This window comes from Poecilia reticulata, linkage group LG4 (assembly GCF_000633615.1).
Source record: "Poecilia reticulata strain Guanapo linkage group LG4, Guppy_female_1.0+MT, whole genome shotgun sequence".
NCBI lineage: Eukaryota > Metazoa > Chordata > Actinopteri > Cyprinodontiformes > Poeciliidae > Poecilia > Poecilia reticulata.
In genome coordinates, this window is record NC_024334.1 from 2,340,612 (window position 1) to 2,358,974 (window position 18,363).

An 18,363-nucleotide genomic window follows, 5' to 3' on the forward strand; every position below is an offset into this window, starting at 1 on the left:
TTCACCGACTCAACTGATGTCAACCGGATCGAACGTCAAAATCCACACAAACCACAACGTAAAATCATTAACTGCGTTTAGTTCTCTGTGCATCCMGTAGAACTTGTTTAGGGATTTCAAACACTGAGCTAAAATTAACCAAGTGTTTATTTTTTAACAGCTTTTTAACTTTTAGTTGTTGATATCTTCAAAAGTTTCAGCATTTCTGTGTGTTAGTGTTAAGTCATCCAAATCTGAGCTCCAACTTGTTAATTTTGCTCAAACTAAACCTAAAAGTATTTGGAAATGTTTGGATTTTTCTTAAAGGGGAAGTATAACGTAAAATYCACATTTTACACATTTTTTGTTCTTCCATTCCGGTGTTTTTTGGTGTCTGGAAATGAGCCGTTTCCAAGGTTGCTTTGCCGTTACCTAGCAACCCCACTGGCAATCCGCCTGTCGCCTAGCAACCCAAGCTGAGCTCCAGCACATTTGATCGGCTGGTTTTACCACTGCATGCGCTGCACAACGGCTGCTGGAAAAGACAAGTGTTTTGTTGTTAACTTGACATCCAGAATCCACTTGCTGCATTTTTGTTGGTTGTGCAGGAGGCTCTACTCATGCTTTTCAAATACGGACAGTTGCATAATTGCGCATCTGTTTGCAGTTACTTTTACATGAGTTTAAACACTGAGTTGGGGGGCGTGGCCAGCAGCAGCTTACTTGGATTTAAAGTGACAGAGGCCCTAAAACAGTTTATCTGAAAGGAGTTCAAAATTAAAATCTGAGAACATTTTATGAACATGTTTTATAGGTCATAAATATATTCTAATCGGTCCAATGAAGCCTACTGGGTCACCTTGAAGTCCGTTCTAGTGTCATAAAACTTTTTTCCTTCAGTAATGTCTAGGTGGAGTCGGGTGAGTTTCCAGTTTTCTCTGTTTTTATCTCACCATGCATTTTGTTGCTCTCAATGAAGGAGTCRTCAGCCTTCAGGTTTGGTCGAGGATTCCTGATGTTCCGTCTAATGTTTTCATCCAAATACCTGCAAAATAAAAATCACCACTTTGTGAAACAGTCAGGAGGAAATTACTGAATTTGTAGTTTAAAGAGCTTCTTCTGTGCAGCAACTAGTCAAAGCTGAACCAGACTGTGTGACGTAAGAGTCACACCAGACGTGTATTTTAATGGGATTTTATGTGAACGACCAACACAAAGTAGAGCAAAATTTGATTTGGAAGGAAAATTTGTGGGGTTTTATAGTAAAAAATTTTAAAGTGTGGCATAACTTTATGTTCATCCCTTTGAAGTCAAATTTTTGTCCATTCTTTTCATTGGCTACTTTGGGTTGGTATACCACATGAAATCAAAATAAAATACTTAAAAGTCTGTAGTTGTAACACAACAAAAATATCCATCCATCCATGTTCTTGCACCCTTGTCCCTGGGGTGGGGTCGGGAGGGTTGCTGGTGTCCATCTCCAGCTAACGTTCCGGACGAGAGGCGGGGTCACCTGGACAGGTCGCCAGTCTGTCGCAGGGCAACACAGAGACACACAGGACAAACAACCATGCACACACACACTCACACCTAGGGGCAATTTGGAGAGGCCAATTAACCTGACAGTCATGTTTTTGGACTGTGGGAGGAAACCGGAGTACCWGGAGAAAACCCACCATGCACAGGGAGAACATGGAAAAAGACCCCAGGCCGGGAATCGAACCCAGAACCTTCTTGCTGCAAGGCAACAGCTCTCAGAACAAAAATAATACGTTCCTAAACTTTACCAAACATAATAACTAAGAGGTGTATTATAGATGAAACAGGGTGTTGCTGTGTTGCAGCACATTTGAAATATTCAACTTTTTGTTTACTGAATTCAGTATTCATTAACATAAATTAAAAACTGTGAATTTGCTCTTTGAATTTTGACACCTACCARCTTTCATTYTCATCAAACACCAAGAAAAGCAGAGCAAACTCTTCAACTTCCTTCTTTAGTCCAAGAGACCTGGAAGTGACATCATTTTGTTACACACACGGAGTTCAGTGATAAAATATGTTACAAATATACTTTAATTTCTCAGTATAAGCTTCATCATGTTGGTCGAGATTTCAACACTGCAAAAACACCAAATCTTATCTTGGTAAGACTAAAAACACCATAACAAATGTAAATATTTATATCTTGCTTAAAAGTTACTTTAAAGTTTGTCTTATTTCAAATGTACTAAGATGTGAAAGATGTGAAATTAGACCCAAAATATTCTGTAACATTTTGTGTTTTTGCAGTGCATTCAGTCTTCACCTGGCCCAGCTGCGACGGCAGATCACTAACGGCCCAATTAATCCGCTGTACAAGTCCTGGAAAAGAGAGAGAGAGAGCATGTAAGTACACTGCAAAAACACAAAACATTACCAAGTATTTTAGTCTGGTTTCTACTGCAAATGCTTTAGTGCACTGGAAATAAGACAAAACTAACAAACATGCAACTTTTCTGCAAGATTTAACAGCTAAATATTTCCCTAACATTGATTTTAATAAAGTACTAGTTCCACTGGCAAATTACTTCACTCATAACAAAAAATATTTCCCATAAGTGAAACAATCTGCTGGTGGATCTAATACTTTTTAAAATCAATAATAAGGAATCATTGACTTATAACAAGCTCCTATTCCTGAAAAGTTACTTCTAAGTGAGTTTTGTCTTATTTCAAGTGTATTAAGATACTTTCAATTAAACATGACTAAAAATATTTGGTAATATTTTGTGTTTTTGCAGTGTGCTTCATCAACACACCTTTGTGACATCAGCAGTAGAGTAATACGCTGACACAGAGCACTCCTCCTGCTCTGTGGTCGGTCCGGTGTTCTTGTTGACGTACCAGAAGTACGAGTGAGTTTCACCTGGACAAACACATTAGAAACACTTTCTGAGCTCATACAATAAGCATAAAGTATAAATAATTCCTCCATTTTTCTTTAACTGCTGATAAAAAGTGTGATGCTTCGTCTCCTGTACCTGGTTTGGTTTGGTAAACATCAGGAGATTCTGTCTTCACTCCGTGTGCATGGATAGAATAAGGTCTGGACGCCATGTTTTTAAAAACAATCTTAACTTTGTCGCCCACTGAYGCATGAATCATCGGTCCTGAATGAAACATTTACGGCACATCATGCAGAAAATGATGCACTTCCAAACAGAAATATACACAAAAGCAGTAAATGACACTAAAAGAAAAAGGAAACACATTTATTACCGCTAATGGCAAAGATGTGTAAACAGATTTCAAACAATTTTTGTAATTTTTTAATATTTTTTGTGCTGCTGTAATCAGACATGAATGGCAAATCAGTGGATYAAGACAGTTTAATTTATATTATTGGAAAAGTTCATTTTTCCACTGAAAAATWATTTTACTCATAACTGGTATTTTATCACCCAAATTAAGAAATTATTAATATAAGCTTCTATTTCTTGCTAAAAGTTACGTGAAAGTTAGCATTGTCTTATTTCAAGTTCACTGAGATATTTGCACTAGAAACTAGAGCAAAATACTTGGTAAGACTTTGTGTTTTTGCAGTGCATGTTTGATTACAGTGACTTAAGGCCACAAGCACTGCAAAAAATATTTAATTTACTGATAAAGATCGACTCACATCTTGATTATGTCTCATTGTCTTTACAATTTAGAAAATGTACCAACTRCTAAAAAGCAACAATTATAAATGATYTCTGCTYAGTTTTAGATCAGATCTTTATTGGAATACAGTTTTATAATCCAGCAATGATACATTCAAAACAAACGTACCCATAATTCCAAGGTGATCCATGTCAGGCGTTCGTTCCACTTTCTTGGTGAACTTGTCGTTGGTAAACTGCTGGTAAACAACCTTCTTGTAAACGGAGCCGATGTATCCATCGCGCTTATCCAGAAAGACAGGGGCAGGACTGCAGCAAGAGAGAAAATTAGTTATGAAAAAATAGCTGCTTGCAGGAGAAAAATTTCTATTTATTATGCAACTATAGGGCTGCAACTAATGATTAATTGATTGTTGTATGACGACTAATTGGATAAAAAAAATTGGCTCATTCTGCAGATTTTTTATTTAACCGCTTAACTTTACCTCATACTGTATTGGAAATACATTAAAAATGCAAAAGAAAAAAAAAACTTTGCAATCAGGGCTGAAATTTCCTTGAAATTTGAAATGAAAAAACTTCACAATAAAAAAACAAAAGAAATTTTTTCAAGTTCACTAATACATTTTGTATTCCTTTTTTATTTAATCTGCTCAATAATAAACTATATATGTGAAAGATTTTACTGAAGCAAACAAAATAAACTTTAAAAAAAGGCCAGATTTGATTTTTTCTAGAAWTTTTGTCAGGGGCCGCACAAATTCTTCAGARRGTCACAYGTGGCCCTCAGACCGCACGTTGGACACCACATATCATTTTTATGATTAAAAAAAGACGTTTGGTCTTTTATAATATTCATATRCAGTRCGTATCCTGAATTTCCCCACTGTGGAACAATAAMCATTTATTTYAATTATATTTCTATGTAATAACTAAAAAAGTAGCTTTAGGGATTTTATAAATGGTTAAATATAAGTTTCTGTGAAATAAATATATTTAATACATTAGCTGAATTACTGAAATTACCCAAACCATTAAACTTTCCTTGAAATTCAAATGTATGTACTCATAGCATGACTTTTCTGACTGACATGACTCATGTTTTATAAACAAAAATGCTTCAAAAGAATTAAAAAGCAAAAAATAAATTCATGGAGATAAATATTCAAGTAGCAATGACCAGTTTTGTGTCGTACTTTTCATGTCCTCTGAACATCTCGGCCTCCCAGGTGCGGTTGGGCGAGTAGTCCCAGTCGATCTCCACGGCGGCGACGTAGAAGGTCTTCGAATGGAGCATCACCTCAGCCTGACGCTGAAACAAGCCGCACTTCTGCACCGTGTAGTTGGCTCGCATCCCACCCCGGTAGTGGTCCACCGTCGCAGAAACGACTTCAAACTCACCTGAAACACAAAACACTTACGTTTTACTTCACTCTTCAGTTTAGAATTTAATTAACAATTGTTTCTTTTGTAGGTTTGATTCTCTGCTTAGGGAGAGATACGCTCTTTCATCTTGTATAGGGGACCTTTCATGGAAAATTCACATTTTTACACTTCTGTTTGGGTTCCTACTGCTTCTAAAATCAAAATGCTTAAAGAGAAAAAAAACACCCGGTGTGTTTGGTGTCTGGAAATGAGCCGTTTCAAAAATCTCCACATTCCAAGGGCCCTGCACCGTTACCTAGCAACGCCAGGGTGTAGCGCCTGCCGCCTAGCAACCCAAGCAGAGTTCCAGCACATTTGTTCAGCYGGTTTTACTGTTGCATGTGGAATTCAATGGCTGCTTGAAGAGATAACTGTTTTGTTATTGACTTTCCATCCAGAAAGCACTTGCTGCATTCTTGCCAGTTGTGCAGGAGGCTCCACTTCTGCTTTTCAAATATGTACGGTTGTGCAATTGCGCATATTTTTGTAAATGTAGAGTTGAGGGGCGAGGCCAGCAGCAGCAGCTTATGTGGATTTAAAGCTGCCGTATGTAACTTTTATAAAAATATTTATTGACATATTTGTTGAGATTGTCATCATGTTGTGACAGTTTATTATGAGACAGATAATCTGTGAATAAATAAACTGAGGTAGAAACAACCAATCAGAGCGAGGGGGCGGGTCTTAACGCTGTCAATCACAGTATTGTGTGTACTCTCTCTTAATGTTGCTATGCTGCAGCTAGCATAGTCTGTTGTGAATGCTAAGGCTAGTTAGCACGGCCACCGATAAACGGTTTTCCTGTAACAGTAAACTGTTTCTCCACCATTAGCACATTTAGCAGCGAGTACATGAGGATGATTGACAGCACTAAGCCCCTCCTCCTGGCTCTGATTGGTTGGTTTTAGTCAGCATTTAGGAGCATTTATTCAGTGTAAAGGTGCAAGTGATTATTACTTCCCACAGTGTTAGTCTTTATTGATCATCTTTTGATCAAACTTGATGATGCTTTCTTATATATTTTATAATTTTTTCAAAAGTCTTTTTGAAGCTGCAGTGAATGAATCACAAACCTACCCATGCTGTCCGGCTCCATAGTTACTGTGTGCGAGATGTGAGGGAAAACGCTGATGGTGTCTTTTCTGTTCTGGCGGTAGATGAATCGGTTTCCCTGGAAGTAAAGGCTGACGATGTCCGTCTCCGTGCCCAGACCCGAGAGGTGCCACGTCGTTTTGTCCCCCTTACACATGGTGAGGCCCGGGAGGTTCCTGTACACAAACCCGTTGATCGCTGAAGGACAAGCAGAGATATGGAGATTATTTCAAACAAGATAACGTCATGAATCAGACCCGACAAAGAAAACAAAAGTGAAAGAAGATTTCTGTTGCGGTGAAAAAAAAWKTTCAAATCTCAGCTCACCATGCATTTTATTGCTCTCAATGAAGTCCTCGTTCTCCTTGGTAACGGAGTTAGGAGCTGTGGTGAAAGTCCGGATGTTTTCATCCAGGTACCAGCTGAGGTTCTCATCAAACACTGTGGCCATAAGATGAAACTCCTTGTTATAGTTTTTCTGCAAAAACAAAACAAGAAACAACATGTTAGACGCAAACAATTCACAGACTTACGATTCATTGCCAATTAATGGGTTACACAGGTGGGTAGAGCACCCAAACGTTGTACTCAAGTAAAAGTAGCACTGCTTCAGCATATTGTTACTCAAGGGAAATTAAAAAGTAAGAAATTACTCAAGAGTAGAAAAAATATTTGGTAAAAAGACTGCTCAAGTACTGAGTATSTGATCAAATTATCAATSATTTAATATTTAAAAATTACATCATCAAAGGGATTAAATTTAAATGTTGGTGTTTTAAGGATCAAAATAACAACAAAAAACAACATGAAACTTATGAAAGTTTCACAAAAACTGAAGTGTGTCTGTGTCTGGTGAATTTTTGGTATAAACATGTTCGTTTCTCATTCAGTGGGTAGAACATGTGGAAATTTTACTCAAGAGCAGCGATACTTCATATTAAAATTACTCCGGTAAAAGCAAAAAGCACAGTGTACCCCTGAAAGTTTTTATTTTTATTTTTAAAGTTACTCATTTAAATGTATCTGGGTAAATGTAACTAGTTACTACTCAACTCTGATGGTTTATTAGATTAAAAGTAGGACCAATCTGTTTTACGCCCCTTTAGACCTTCTGTAGTGTTGTAGTTTGGTGTCCGTCCAGCAGAGGGCGCCGCTGGTCATCTTTCCGCGGAGCCGTTGATACAGTAATTAAAAATGGCGGCGGGCCCATTCCAGACGGAGAAGAAGAAACGGTCCAAACAGAGTCCAGTGTGGGATGAAACAGACACTTTATGCGGTTCTGTTTAAGTATTGATGCTACGAAGGTGAGGAGAACTGAAAAACTGTAACATGATGGAGACAAACATCACGCAAAGGCTGATTTTGTGCCTGTTGTGAGTTAATACACTCCATGGATCGAAGCCTTAGCATTTATTGAAGAGCAACAGACGGTTCTCTGTTATTAATATCTCTGTTCATGTTAAGTTTCACAGATTTTATTCCTGGTTTCTAGAATTTATGGAACAAAAAATGGTACTTTTTGGAGCGTCGTGTCTAAAAAGCATGTTTTAAATTCTGGTCAAATAAAAAGTTAAATTTGTCAGGTAGAAGAAACAAACTGCACATAACGTAATAAGTAATAAATGGGTTTGAGATCATGAGCGAAAATCTGAAACAGGATTGTGATAGTTTTGGGTTTTTCATTGTAATTTAGTTTTACTTTGTTGTGACTTTTTGTTTATCTATTTAAATTAGTTTTAAAAAAAATTTTAGAAGATGTTTATTGGCTTATTATAAATTGTTTATATATTTTTAATTATAGCAGTAGTTTTAGTTTTTTTCATATTTTGGGGAATTTTTAGATCCAGAATTCAAAAATGTATTGTGTTGTGATTGTGTGTACATTGACTGAGTAATGAATACTCAATAGAAGATAACATTTTTTAAAAAAAGTATTTAATTATTGTTTATCAGCCWATTGACTGGTGTTTTCTCCGCTGCTGRCATTTTGGGACTCGTGTTAGGATTATGGAGTGCTGTAATTTGCTGACGGCTGATGTAAACTGAGCAATTTCACATCAGTTCAAAAGAAAAATAAGTAGATTTATAAACATAAAAACAAAGCATATTCTATCTATAATTCCAGTATGTTTTAGTGAGTGATGTAGATCCAGTTATTTATAGTTTTTCCCCATTAATTATTGTTTTCTCAGATTCMGTTTTAGTTATGTTTTCCGTGATCTGAAATAGAAATACTTTGCGATTTTACAAACTAGCGGTCATAATAAACGTCCTTCACCTGTGCTCCTTTCTTTAGCGACCCGGGTCGGCAGACGAGAAGCGGCCCGACCAACCCAGAACTCGTGTCTCTAACAGGATCCACTGCAGAGTAGTACAGGTAGCTCAGACAGTCGGGCTCCCCTGGAACCGGACCGGCACCCACAGGTACGGTCCACTCGTAGGTGTACACCGTCCCAGGTCTGACCAGGGCAGCTGGAGGCGGAGTCACCACCCCTAAAATCATCATTACATAACGTCAGAATATTATTACCCATAAAACCAGAGATGAAATCACGAGGAAGCCATGTTTGGTTTCTCACTTGGCTCTCGTTTCAGCTCCCGAAGTTTCTTTGCTGTGTACGACTCTGAGAAAAATAAATGTTTAAAGCTCAGACGAGTGAGGAATATTCTATGCAAGCCAGGAAATTATTATTTTTGTTATTTACCTTCAAGCTCGTTGTAGTAAAGCGTCCCGTCCTGTTCGATGCTGTACTGAACTCCATGCGGCTGAATTGTGTACGGCCGGCTGGCCTTGTTCTTAAAAATCACCTTGATTGTGTCTTTCTCTTCGGCTCGCAGGACGGGACCTGCAGACAGTTAGCAGTGCATTAAATAATCAGAAAAACATAAATCTGGTCAAAACRTTCACCAGATTTATGACTTGCTTTAATAASAGACAGTTTTGAATGTTTATACTAAAAATAAGTAAAAAGTAAAGGGAGAATGAAGTAGTATTACAAGAATAAATACAAAAATATTCAGTCAAATATTTTAGTATTATGACTAAAATAYTATGACTTTAGTATTAAGATTAAAACAGTACAAGAATAAATTCAAAATATGTGACAGTTGTAGTATTACATGAATAAAGTTGAAATATAAGAAATGAGTCACATTATGAGAATGAAGTCAAAATGACGAGACTAAGGTCGTATGAGAATAAATTAAAAATAGTACAAAAATAAAGTTGTAATAATGCCGGAGTAAAGTTTCAAAGTCCTGCTATTGATAATAATCTGATGCTGATGGGTTAATTGATTATTTCCTTATTTGTAAAATCAATACCAACCAGTTGTAACACTGCTTTTTTCTGTTGGAGTTCTCATAATATTACAACTTTATTCTGGGAATATTGTGACTTTATTCCTGTATTTTTTTTTTTATTTTCTTAGTGTGGCCCTAATACTCCATCRTACATATATTATGGAGATCACATGTGATCATATAATCAAGATCTTTAATGGAAAAGTCAAAAGATAAGTTAAAACATGAGTTTTTAAATCCCTGTCGTGCGTGGATTACCCAGAATCCCCAGGTGTTGCTCCTCCGGGCTGCGTATCACCTTCGTTGTGAAAGTGTTGTCGAGATATTCCACGTATCGAACCTTCTTATACCTGCTSCCGATGCGGGTCGGACCTCTGGTCACAAAGGTTTCTGCCTCGCTGCGAGCAGAAAAGCACAGGATGTGGTTGGAGCAGTTCTCAAAACGCCGACATGTCTGCTAGCATGTGGATTAACCAACCTTTCACTGGGTGCCGTGGGCGCATAATCCCAGACCTCTTCCTCAGCAGCGATGAAGAACTGCCTGAGCTCACCGTGAGGACGGGGCTTGTGCACGTTAGGGAAGCACTTCTTGATTTCAAACAATGCCTGCATTCCAGCTGGATGAAAAATATAAAGCAAAAACCCAAAAGTCTTAAACGGGAGTGAAGTATTTTAACTTTAATGGGTTATTAGCGTTAAAYGCAYGTCKCAGTGTGAGGTTAATTGGTTTCAGCTGTCAAGTCGTCAACGTGCTGAATCTTAAATATATCCGRTAAATATAAAAGACGCAGTGCTTTGCTACTAACTGTCAATACTATGACAATAAGATAACAAGGTGAGGAAAAAGTTTTAATTAAAAAAAATAGCAGGAGAGGGAAGTATGTCAGCTATGCTAGCTTGACTATGATAACCGTRACATGTAGATGTGCTGTGGAATTTGGTGTGTTTTGGTTCAGTTAAAACAGAAAATCCAGATCATCAGTAGAGCAGGTGTTTAAGTTAGCTAACCAGTGTTAGCGTAGTGTAACAGTCATTATGCTGTTTGGTTCCTAGAGATGAGTAGGTATCGCCTCAAGGGGGCGCCTATTTCCTTTGTTGTTGCACTATTGTACAGAAGAAGAACTAGTCTTCCATTTTGTTGTAGAAGAGAACATAGGTGATGATGAGGTGCAGAGCGGTAAACTAACGTTACTTTTCTCATGTATGGAAATATAATGCTTAGTACCGTGGAGATCTGGCTGTATGTGGACGAAGTTAAATAAATTGAAAGCGTGGAATACTTCAAAAGTGCGTCCTGCTGTTTTGGGTTAGAGTGGCTAACCGCCACTGCTAACTCATTCTCCAACCTCTCGCCGCACCGTCACAGTAGCTAAAAACAGCGGTAGCTAATCCATCAATCACTTATTGATAATTACAAAATAAAAATCAAGCCAGAAAACATAAAACTGTAACGATCTGAATGTTCTGTCCTTGTTTCCGTGTCGAATCCTGAAACATAAAGTACCGCCACTGCTGGTTGCCACGGCAACGTGCCTGCGTGCAGCGCGGCCGAGACAGAGCGGGATAAAACAGCGGTTTTGAGCTATCCGCTGGCCCGATCGGGAGCCCGGGAGACGTYTCCTCACCCATCAGATGGTCGTTGACGGTGCAGGTCAGCAGCCAGTGTCCGGGGTTGTCGGCCACCATTTCAGCCGTGGTGCTGGAGGCCGGGAAGAGGCTCACCATGTCTGTGTGGTGGTTCAGGTTGGTCAAGATCTGGCCGTGGAAATGAACTGAGTGCATGTCCACCTGCGAGAGAGACAAAATTACAACTTCAGGCAGGACTGCTTAGATAACCAGGCAGATGGATAACTCAYCTGAAATGAAACTAAAACTAAAGTTAACAAACAACATTTATTTTTATTTAATGCCAGAATAAAGAGACAAAGTGCTTCAAGTTCACATTTTGYACTTTTTGTGCTTCCATTTGGGTTTCTACTGCGTCTAAAACCATCTCAAGCAGTTAGAAAATCACCCAGCCATTTTAATTTAACATTTTTAATGTATGGCATTTTTCCCATGTTATAAGTGAAATAATYTGCCAGTGGAACCAGTGCTTTTAACTCAATATTAAGAAATGATTTGCTTAAAACAAGCTCCTACATCTTCTTCAAAAGTGACTAGTTTTGTACTATTTCAAGTGTACTGAGATATAAGTGTTAACCAAAAACACTTGGTAAAACTGAACGTTTACATGCATATTGGTCAGATTTATCAACCTTTCTGATCKATTTTTTTCCTTTGAAAAAATGTAAAAGGCTTTTTCACGTTGAGAGCGGCTGCACAGTGGCGCAGTTGGGAGAGCCGTTGCCTTGCAGCAAGAAGGTTCTGGGTTCRATTCCCGGCCCCGGTCTTTCTGCATGGAGTTTGCATGTTCTCCCTGTGCATGGTGGGTTTTCTCCRGGTACTCCGGTTTCCTCCCACAGTCCAAAAACATGACTGTCAGGTTAATTGGCCTCTCCAAATTGTCCCTAGGTGTGAGTGTGTGTGTGCATGGTTGTGTGTCCTGTGTGTCTCTGTCTCTGCGACAGACTGGCGACCTGTCCAGGGTGACCCCGCCTCTCGCCCGGAACGTTAGCTGGAGATGGGCACCAGCACCCCTCCTGACCCCACTAAGGGACAAGGGTGTAAAGAAAATGGATGGATGGATGGATGGATGGATGGATGGATGGATGGCTGGATGGATGGATGGATGGATGGATGGATGGATGGATCGATGGAGATTTATTCACAAATATATCTGGATACAACTTACATTAACTACAGCAGTATATAATTCACATATATTGTTTTCATAAACCATTGAAGTTTGGCAGTAGAAAACTTTTCCCATTATATTAATTGAAACCAGTTAAAACTAAGAAGTCCCATTTGATTATTTCTACAGTACTTTAAATAAACTTGTAAAATAATAAAAGCAAAAACTGTTACCTCATTGCCGAGGCCAATCAGGTGCCAGTGGATCTTGTTGCCTTGACACGCGCTCAGTCCAGGCAGGTTTCCGTAAAGATAACCATTTATCCCTGTGACACAAACAAAGTATTAAACCTCAACTTTTCAGTTTGCATATTAAAAGTATCAACGGCTCTCACCGTGCATCTTGTTGCTCTCTATAAAATCTTCGTCCTCCTTCAGGTCTCTGATGGGATTTGTGATGTGTGTCCTGATGTTGTCGTCAAGGTACCAGCTCAGGTTCTCATCCGACACCATGAACAGCAGAGCGTAGGTGTAGTCGGCTGCCCTGTCGCCATGGATGTCCAGAGTTCCTGCAGAACACATCGAATCAGATTTTCAAATAATTACTCCATTTTATATTAATAAAAGATATACAACTTATCTCAAAGTCAGTAGAAAATGAAACACTTGACAAATTTCCTTGATTTTAAAAGAGAATGTCATGAAAATACTCCTTTTTTTGCAATTAAACACATTTTTTGTGTACTTTGAGTGTCTTGGATTGCAGAAAAGTTGAATTTAGTCTCTCCTGGTTCTGTATTTAGCTCATATTTTTTCAGTTTTTCTTATTCCGTTACATTTTTCATACTAAGAAGTCAGTATTTGCTGCAGAAGTAATTTAAAAGTCAGACAGGAAAGGTGTAGATATGTAAAGAAAAACAAGTTGGCTTTTTAATAGAGATGCAAAATGTCTACACTGCAAAAACTCAAAATCTTASCAAGTATTTCTGTCTAGTTTCTATTGCTAATACCTTACTACACCAGAAATAAGACAAAACTCACTTGAAAATAACTTTTCAGCAGGAAATACGAGCTTATTCTAAGTAAATAAGTCCTTAATGTGGATTAAAAAGTACCAGCTCCCCTGGAAAATTATTTCAGTTATGACAAGAGACTTTTCCATTTAAAAAAAACATGGAAATTTCTGAGCTCCAAAAGTTAAACCTTTTTGACTTTTGAAATGCAGAAAATTCCATGTTTTTTATTTTCTGAGCTTAATCTCATAATGTTTGAGTTTTCTGTCTGAAACTCACCTCCTTTTTTTCTATCTATAATGCCCCTAAAAACAGGCAGGGAGGCTACAATTCTAAAACAGAGAATCAACGTCATAGTTCACAACTTCTCCTTCTGTTTGCTGATTGGCCCGGTTGAAATTCTAATCCAAGTCAATGGGAGAAATCTCAGACTGTGCTTCGAAGCAATGTTTGAATCAAGTGGATTGCGTATGAAGGCTCTGGCCAGGCTGTCGTTGTTATAATTGGATTGGAAAAGTACCTCGCTTGCAGATGAGCAGAGGTCCTATAAGTCCAGAGGCGATGTCTTTTGGGGGGCGGACATGAGAGTGGTAGAACCTGGTCATGCAGTTGCTGTCTTCAGCTGTTGGGCTGTGGGATTCTGGGAGAGTCCACTCATACGTCACAGTGGCACCAGGAGCCACTGCGTCGTCCCTCTTCTGCTCTGGACCTGTGCCGTCTGGGTACAAGGCTCCTGGAAACACAAACAAACTGTCGATGTTAATCTAAGCATTTTAATGTGTTGATGTTACATAGAAATATGGAAGAGGGTTATTATAGCCACTGGGGAAAATACTTTTTCCTCAAAATTATGATTTAATCTTAGAATTCTGACTTTTACTAAAAATTAAAAAGAAAAATTCTATAACTTCAGACTAAAAAAAATACTTTTTTCTAAAAAATTCAGATTTTTTTCTAAAAATTCTGATTTTTTTCTAAGAATTCTTTTTTTCACCACTTTTGCCACATTTGGCAAAAAATAAATGTAAAAAAAAATTACAAGCAGTTGCAGTTAAGCGACTGTGTAGGACTGCTGCTCGTGTTCTGACTAAAACCAGGAAGATAGAGACATAACACCAGTTTTAAAGTCCCTACACTGGCTCCCTGTAGCTCAGAGAATAGACTTTAAAATACTGATGTTAGTTTATAAATCACTGAACGGTTTAGCACCACAATACATTAAAGATCTGTTATTGCTGCACCAACATTCTAGACCCCTCAGATCTTCCGGTTCTGGTTCTGCTCTGCATCCCCAGAACCAGAACCAAACGAGGTGAGGCAGCATTCAGTTTCTATGCACCACAGATTTGGAAAMWTCCAGAAAACTGTAAAACAGCTGAAACACTGGGTGCTTTTAAATCTCAACTTAAAACCCACCTGTTTAGAGTTGCTTATGGCTAAATTAGGGTTAGAGTGCGGGTTTTGATGTCTTCCATGKTTTTATGTCTTTAATGTTTTTAATTTCTTTTTATTTCTTTTCTACGTTTTAATGATGTAAAGCCTCCCTGAAAACGTCCCAGTTAAACGACGTTTGACTGAAGTCCTACAGGGTTTAGAGTCCCAGTTCACAGCGTTTCAACTAAAAACCTAGAGGTTGGAGTACTTGTCAAACGGTGTTTTTGACTAAAGTCCCTGAGGGTTAGAGTCCCAGTTAAACGACGTTTGACTGAAGTCCTATGGGGTTTAGAGTCCCAGTTCACRGCGTTTCAACTAAAAACCTAGAGGTTGGAGTACTTGTCAAACGGTGTTTTTGACTAAAGTCCCTGAGGGTTAGAGTCCCAGTTAAACGACGTTTRACTGAAGTCCTACGGGGTTTAGAGTCCCAGTTCATGGCGTTTCAACTAAAAACCTAGAGGTTGGAGTCCTTGTCAAACGGTGTTTTTGACTAAAGTCCCAGAGGGTTGGAGTCCCAGTTAAACTACGTTTAACTGAAGTCCTAAAAGGGGTTTTAATGTTTTTATCTTTTTTTTTTAAATCTCTTTCTCTTTCTCACTGTTTATTTAATGTCACATGCTGTTTTTATTTTAATTATGTAAAGCACTTTGAAATGCCTTGCTGCTGAAATGTGCTATACAAATAAAATTTGATTGATTGATTGATTGATTGATGTACATATTGCAACAATGGATTATCCTTCCACCAAAGCACAAGCAGTTCACTGCAAAAACACAAAATCTTACCAAAGTATTTAACTTGAAATAAGACAAAACCTACAGCAGGAAATAGGAGCTTGTTTAAAGTCAATAATTTCTAATGTGGATGAAAAAGTTCTACTTCCACTGACAGATTATTTCACTCATGACATTTTTCGCATGCTACAACTGAAATAATCTGCGAGTGGAAGTAGAACTGGGTTGCTAGGTGACGGGTTGTTGCTAAGTAACAGCACAAGTGGAACTCGAACTTTTCCATGAAGGAACACAGAATGAGGTTTCTGTTCTCCTTTTTTCAAACAGCTGAGGTGTTTTTTGGCTTTGCTCGGTTCTCACCCTCGTTCCCTTTGCTGTAGTTGAGTCCGTGCGCGTGGACGCTGTACGGTCTGGAAGCCGAGTTTCTCAGGTGGACGATCACGGTGTCGCCGTCCTCCGCCATCAGCAAGGGGCCCAGGTATCCCAGCCATTCTGGCTTCTGCAGTTCCGTCCCGTAGGTGGCGTCGCTGTACTGTTTGTAAACAGCCTTTTTGTAGACTGGGCCAATGCGTTGGGGACGTTTTACTAAAAACACAGAAGCTTCTCTGCAAAGATATTTGCACATAGAGAAAACTATTTACGTTGGTTTTACACCACAGAAAGCACACGTAAATGTTGTTGTGATCGCCTGTTTTAAAGATTTAAACTTTTTTCCCTACACTTCCCCTCAGCTAAACATAAACATATTTGGTATCCATGGAAACGTCAAACTTTTCACTGCAAAAACGAAAAATCTTACCAAGTATTTTGGAAAATGAGTTGTTTCAAAAACCTCCAGAATGTAACGTAACAAATAAACAGGCACTGCCCCTTACCTAGCAACCCCACCCTGTTACCTAGCAACCTCTGCAAAGTCCAGCCCATTGCCTAGCAACCAGTATGTTTGCTCAGCTGGTTTCATCACAGTACAAATATATCATCAAATAACAATTTCTTATTGTTTCATTACAATTGGATAAAATAAAAAAAGTGTGTATTTAAAAAAAACTATTTTAGATATGTAAAAATAAGTTTAGTAAGTAAAAACACAGGAACTCCCCAGTTTTGTAGACGTAGCCAACCTTTGCTAGAGGCAAAAAGTTTATTTTTTAAAATGATTATTATTTGCTTTGCCTCACCTTCATAAATCATTGACAAGCAATGTAGATCTATGATTTGCAAAAGTTTGTTGCCTTACTTATGATATTTCTAAAAGGTTTTTATACTGTATGATTAAAAAAAAATCCTAATTGTTTTCTGTTGAATCCTCAAAACTGATTTATAAGTAACCTTTCAGCTAGATATAGGCTTGTTTTACGTCAATAATTCCTTCATATTGATGAAAAGGTATTTGACCCATTCTATTTAAATTAGCAAAACATTTTTCTCATAAGTGAAATAATCCGTCAGTGGAGTAAGTACTTTTTCTTCAATATTAAGGAATTATTGATGTGAAACAAGCTCTTTAACTTGCTGAAAACTTTCTTGTAACTTAGTTTTATCCTATTTCAAGCGTACTTAGATATTTGCACTAGAAACTAGACCACAAATACTTGGTAAGATTTTGTTTTTGCAGTTTAAGTTTTTTGCATGTTAAAATTAACATAGGAAACATTTCACATATAAATTCTGTCAAAGTTTCATGTGTGGAGTTTTTTACATGCTGCACATTTAGTCACAATTAGTTAAAAATGTGCCTATTAAAATGTCAGTTTGAACAAATAAAAAAAGTCAGTCTCTCTTTGTAAAATAGTAAAATGAAGTCATTTAACGGGCGTACTCACTCGTCCTCCTGCAGGGTTCGATTCTGGATGACGTTCTTCCCAGTTGGAGCATAATTCCAAGAAACCTCCTCTATCTTAAGAAAATACTCTCTTCTCATTCCTGCAGCRCATATTGCAGCACAACACAACAACAACACAACTCCGAATTTCTTCATTTTCATCAATTAAAACATCAGACAAACATTAACAAGTGAAACAGATGCACAGACAGCTGCTCTATGCGCTTTCCCTGTCTTTTTATACTGCTTCCACTGACGAACTGCTGAGATCAGGCACAACGCCAAAGGGGTCACTGACCATCGGACAGTGCAAGACAACCATTTGATCAGCGGGTCGCACTTACATAAGGTCAGAAAACATCCGAACTTTAACCAGAAAACCGCTTCATCAAACGTAATTCCAAAAGTTCGATGGGTTTCTAAAATCTAGCAGCAGAACTTGTCGTTTCCTGGACCAGTTTGGATTAGTTTCAACTTTATTGCAGACGTCTTGTGAGGAAGTACTCTGTGAAAAGTCAGAGATGTTAAAGAATGGAAACTAAACGGAATAAACTGCTTTYCTTCCGTTTTTACATATTTTTGTTTGTAGTCASGGTGAAGCATCATAGACACCAAAGTTCAAAAGTTTAATCAGTGAGGAAAATACTTTGACTTTTGATCCAGTCAAAGTCAAAAGTCAGATAAAGAAGTTAACCACCTATTTCATTTCATAATAATTATATCACAATTATTCAGTAACAAAAAAAATAATCATGCAGTCCCAAAATGGATTTATTTTTATTAAAAAGTTTGAAATGATTAATGATTTAGTTATTTCTTTATGAGGTAAGTCTCTATATTACGGTATTTCCCATCTTGCCTGTCAAGGTTTAAAGGTAACATTTACTCAATTTGGGGCCACACCAATCAATAATGCATAACTGTGGAAAGTCCAGAACRAAAACATGAGGGAATGGATTTCCACACACAGAACATACGTGTTTGCCTTTTCTGATGCGTTTAATCCCTTTTGTTTCACATGTGATTTCTTCAGAAATTATTGAAATACTATTTYTAAAACCCAGATAAAATGTCAATAAAAATAGTCATGGTAAATAAATGGGAGGATGTAAAACCTAGTGGGAAGACAATTAAAATACTGTTTTTGTATTATGAAATGCTCTCATTGATGTCTGATATTT

General features: G+C 37.9%; 1 protein-coding gene across 1 annotated transcript; it reads right to left on the minus strand.

The window, feature by feature from the left end:
* Window positions 1-1,883: 1,883 nt before the first annotated feature.
* Window positions 1,884-17,440, minus strand: cp (ceruloplasmin). Its single transcript, XM_017304540.1, has 19 exons — window positions 17,184-17,440; window positions 15,721-15,965; window positions 13,713-13,925; window positions 12,575-12,748; window positions 12,414-12,505; window positions 11,069-11,231; window positions 9,922-10,060; window positions 9,702-9,841; window positions 8,846-8,986; window positions 8,720-8,764; window positions 8,419-8,633; window positions 6,468-6,618; window positions 6,126-6,338; window positions 4,820-5,024; window positions 3,793-3,932; window positions 3,003-3,131; window positions 2,781-2,887; window positions 2,288-2,343; window positions 1,884-1,990 (listed from the first exon to the last, which is right to left on the minus strand). Exons 1-19 carry the CDS (start codon window positions 17,342-17,344, stop codon window positions 1,915-1,917), a joined length of 2,805 nt encoding a protein of 934 aa, XP_017160029.1. The 5' UTR covers window positions 17,345-17,440; the 3' UTR covers window positions 1,884-1,914.
* Between the last annotated feature and the right edge of the window lie 923 nt (window positions 17,441-18,363).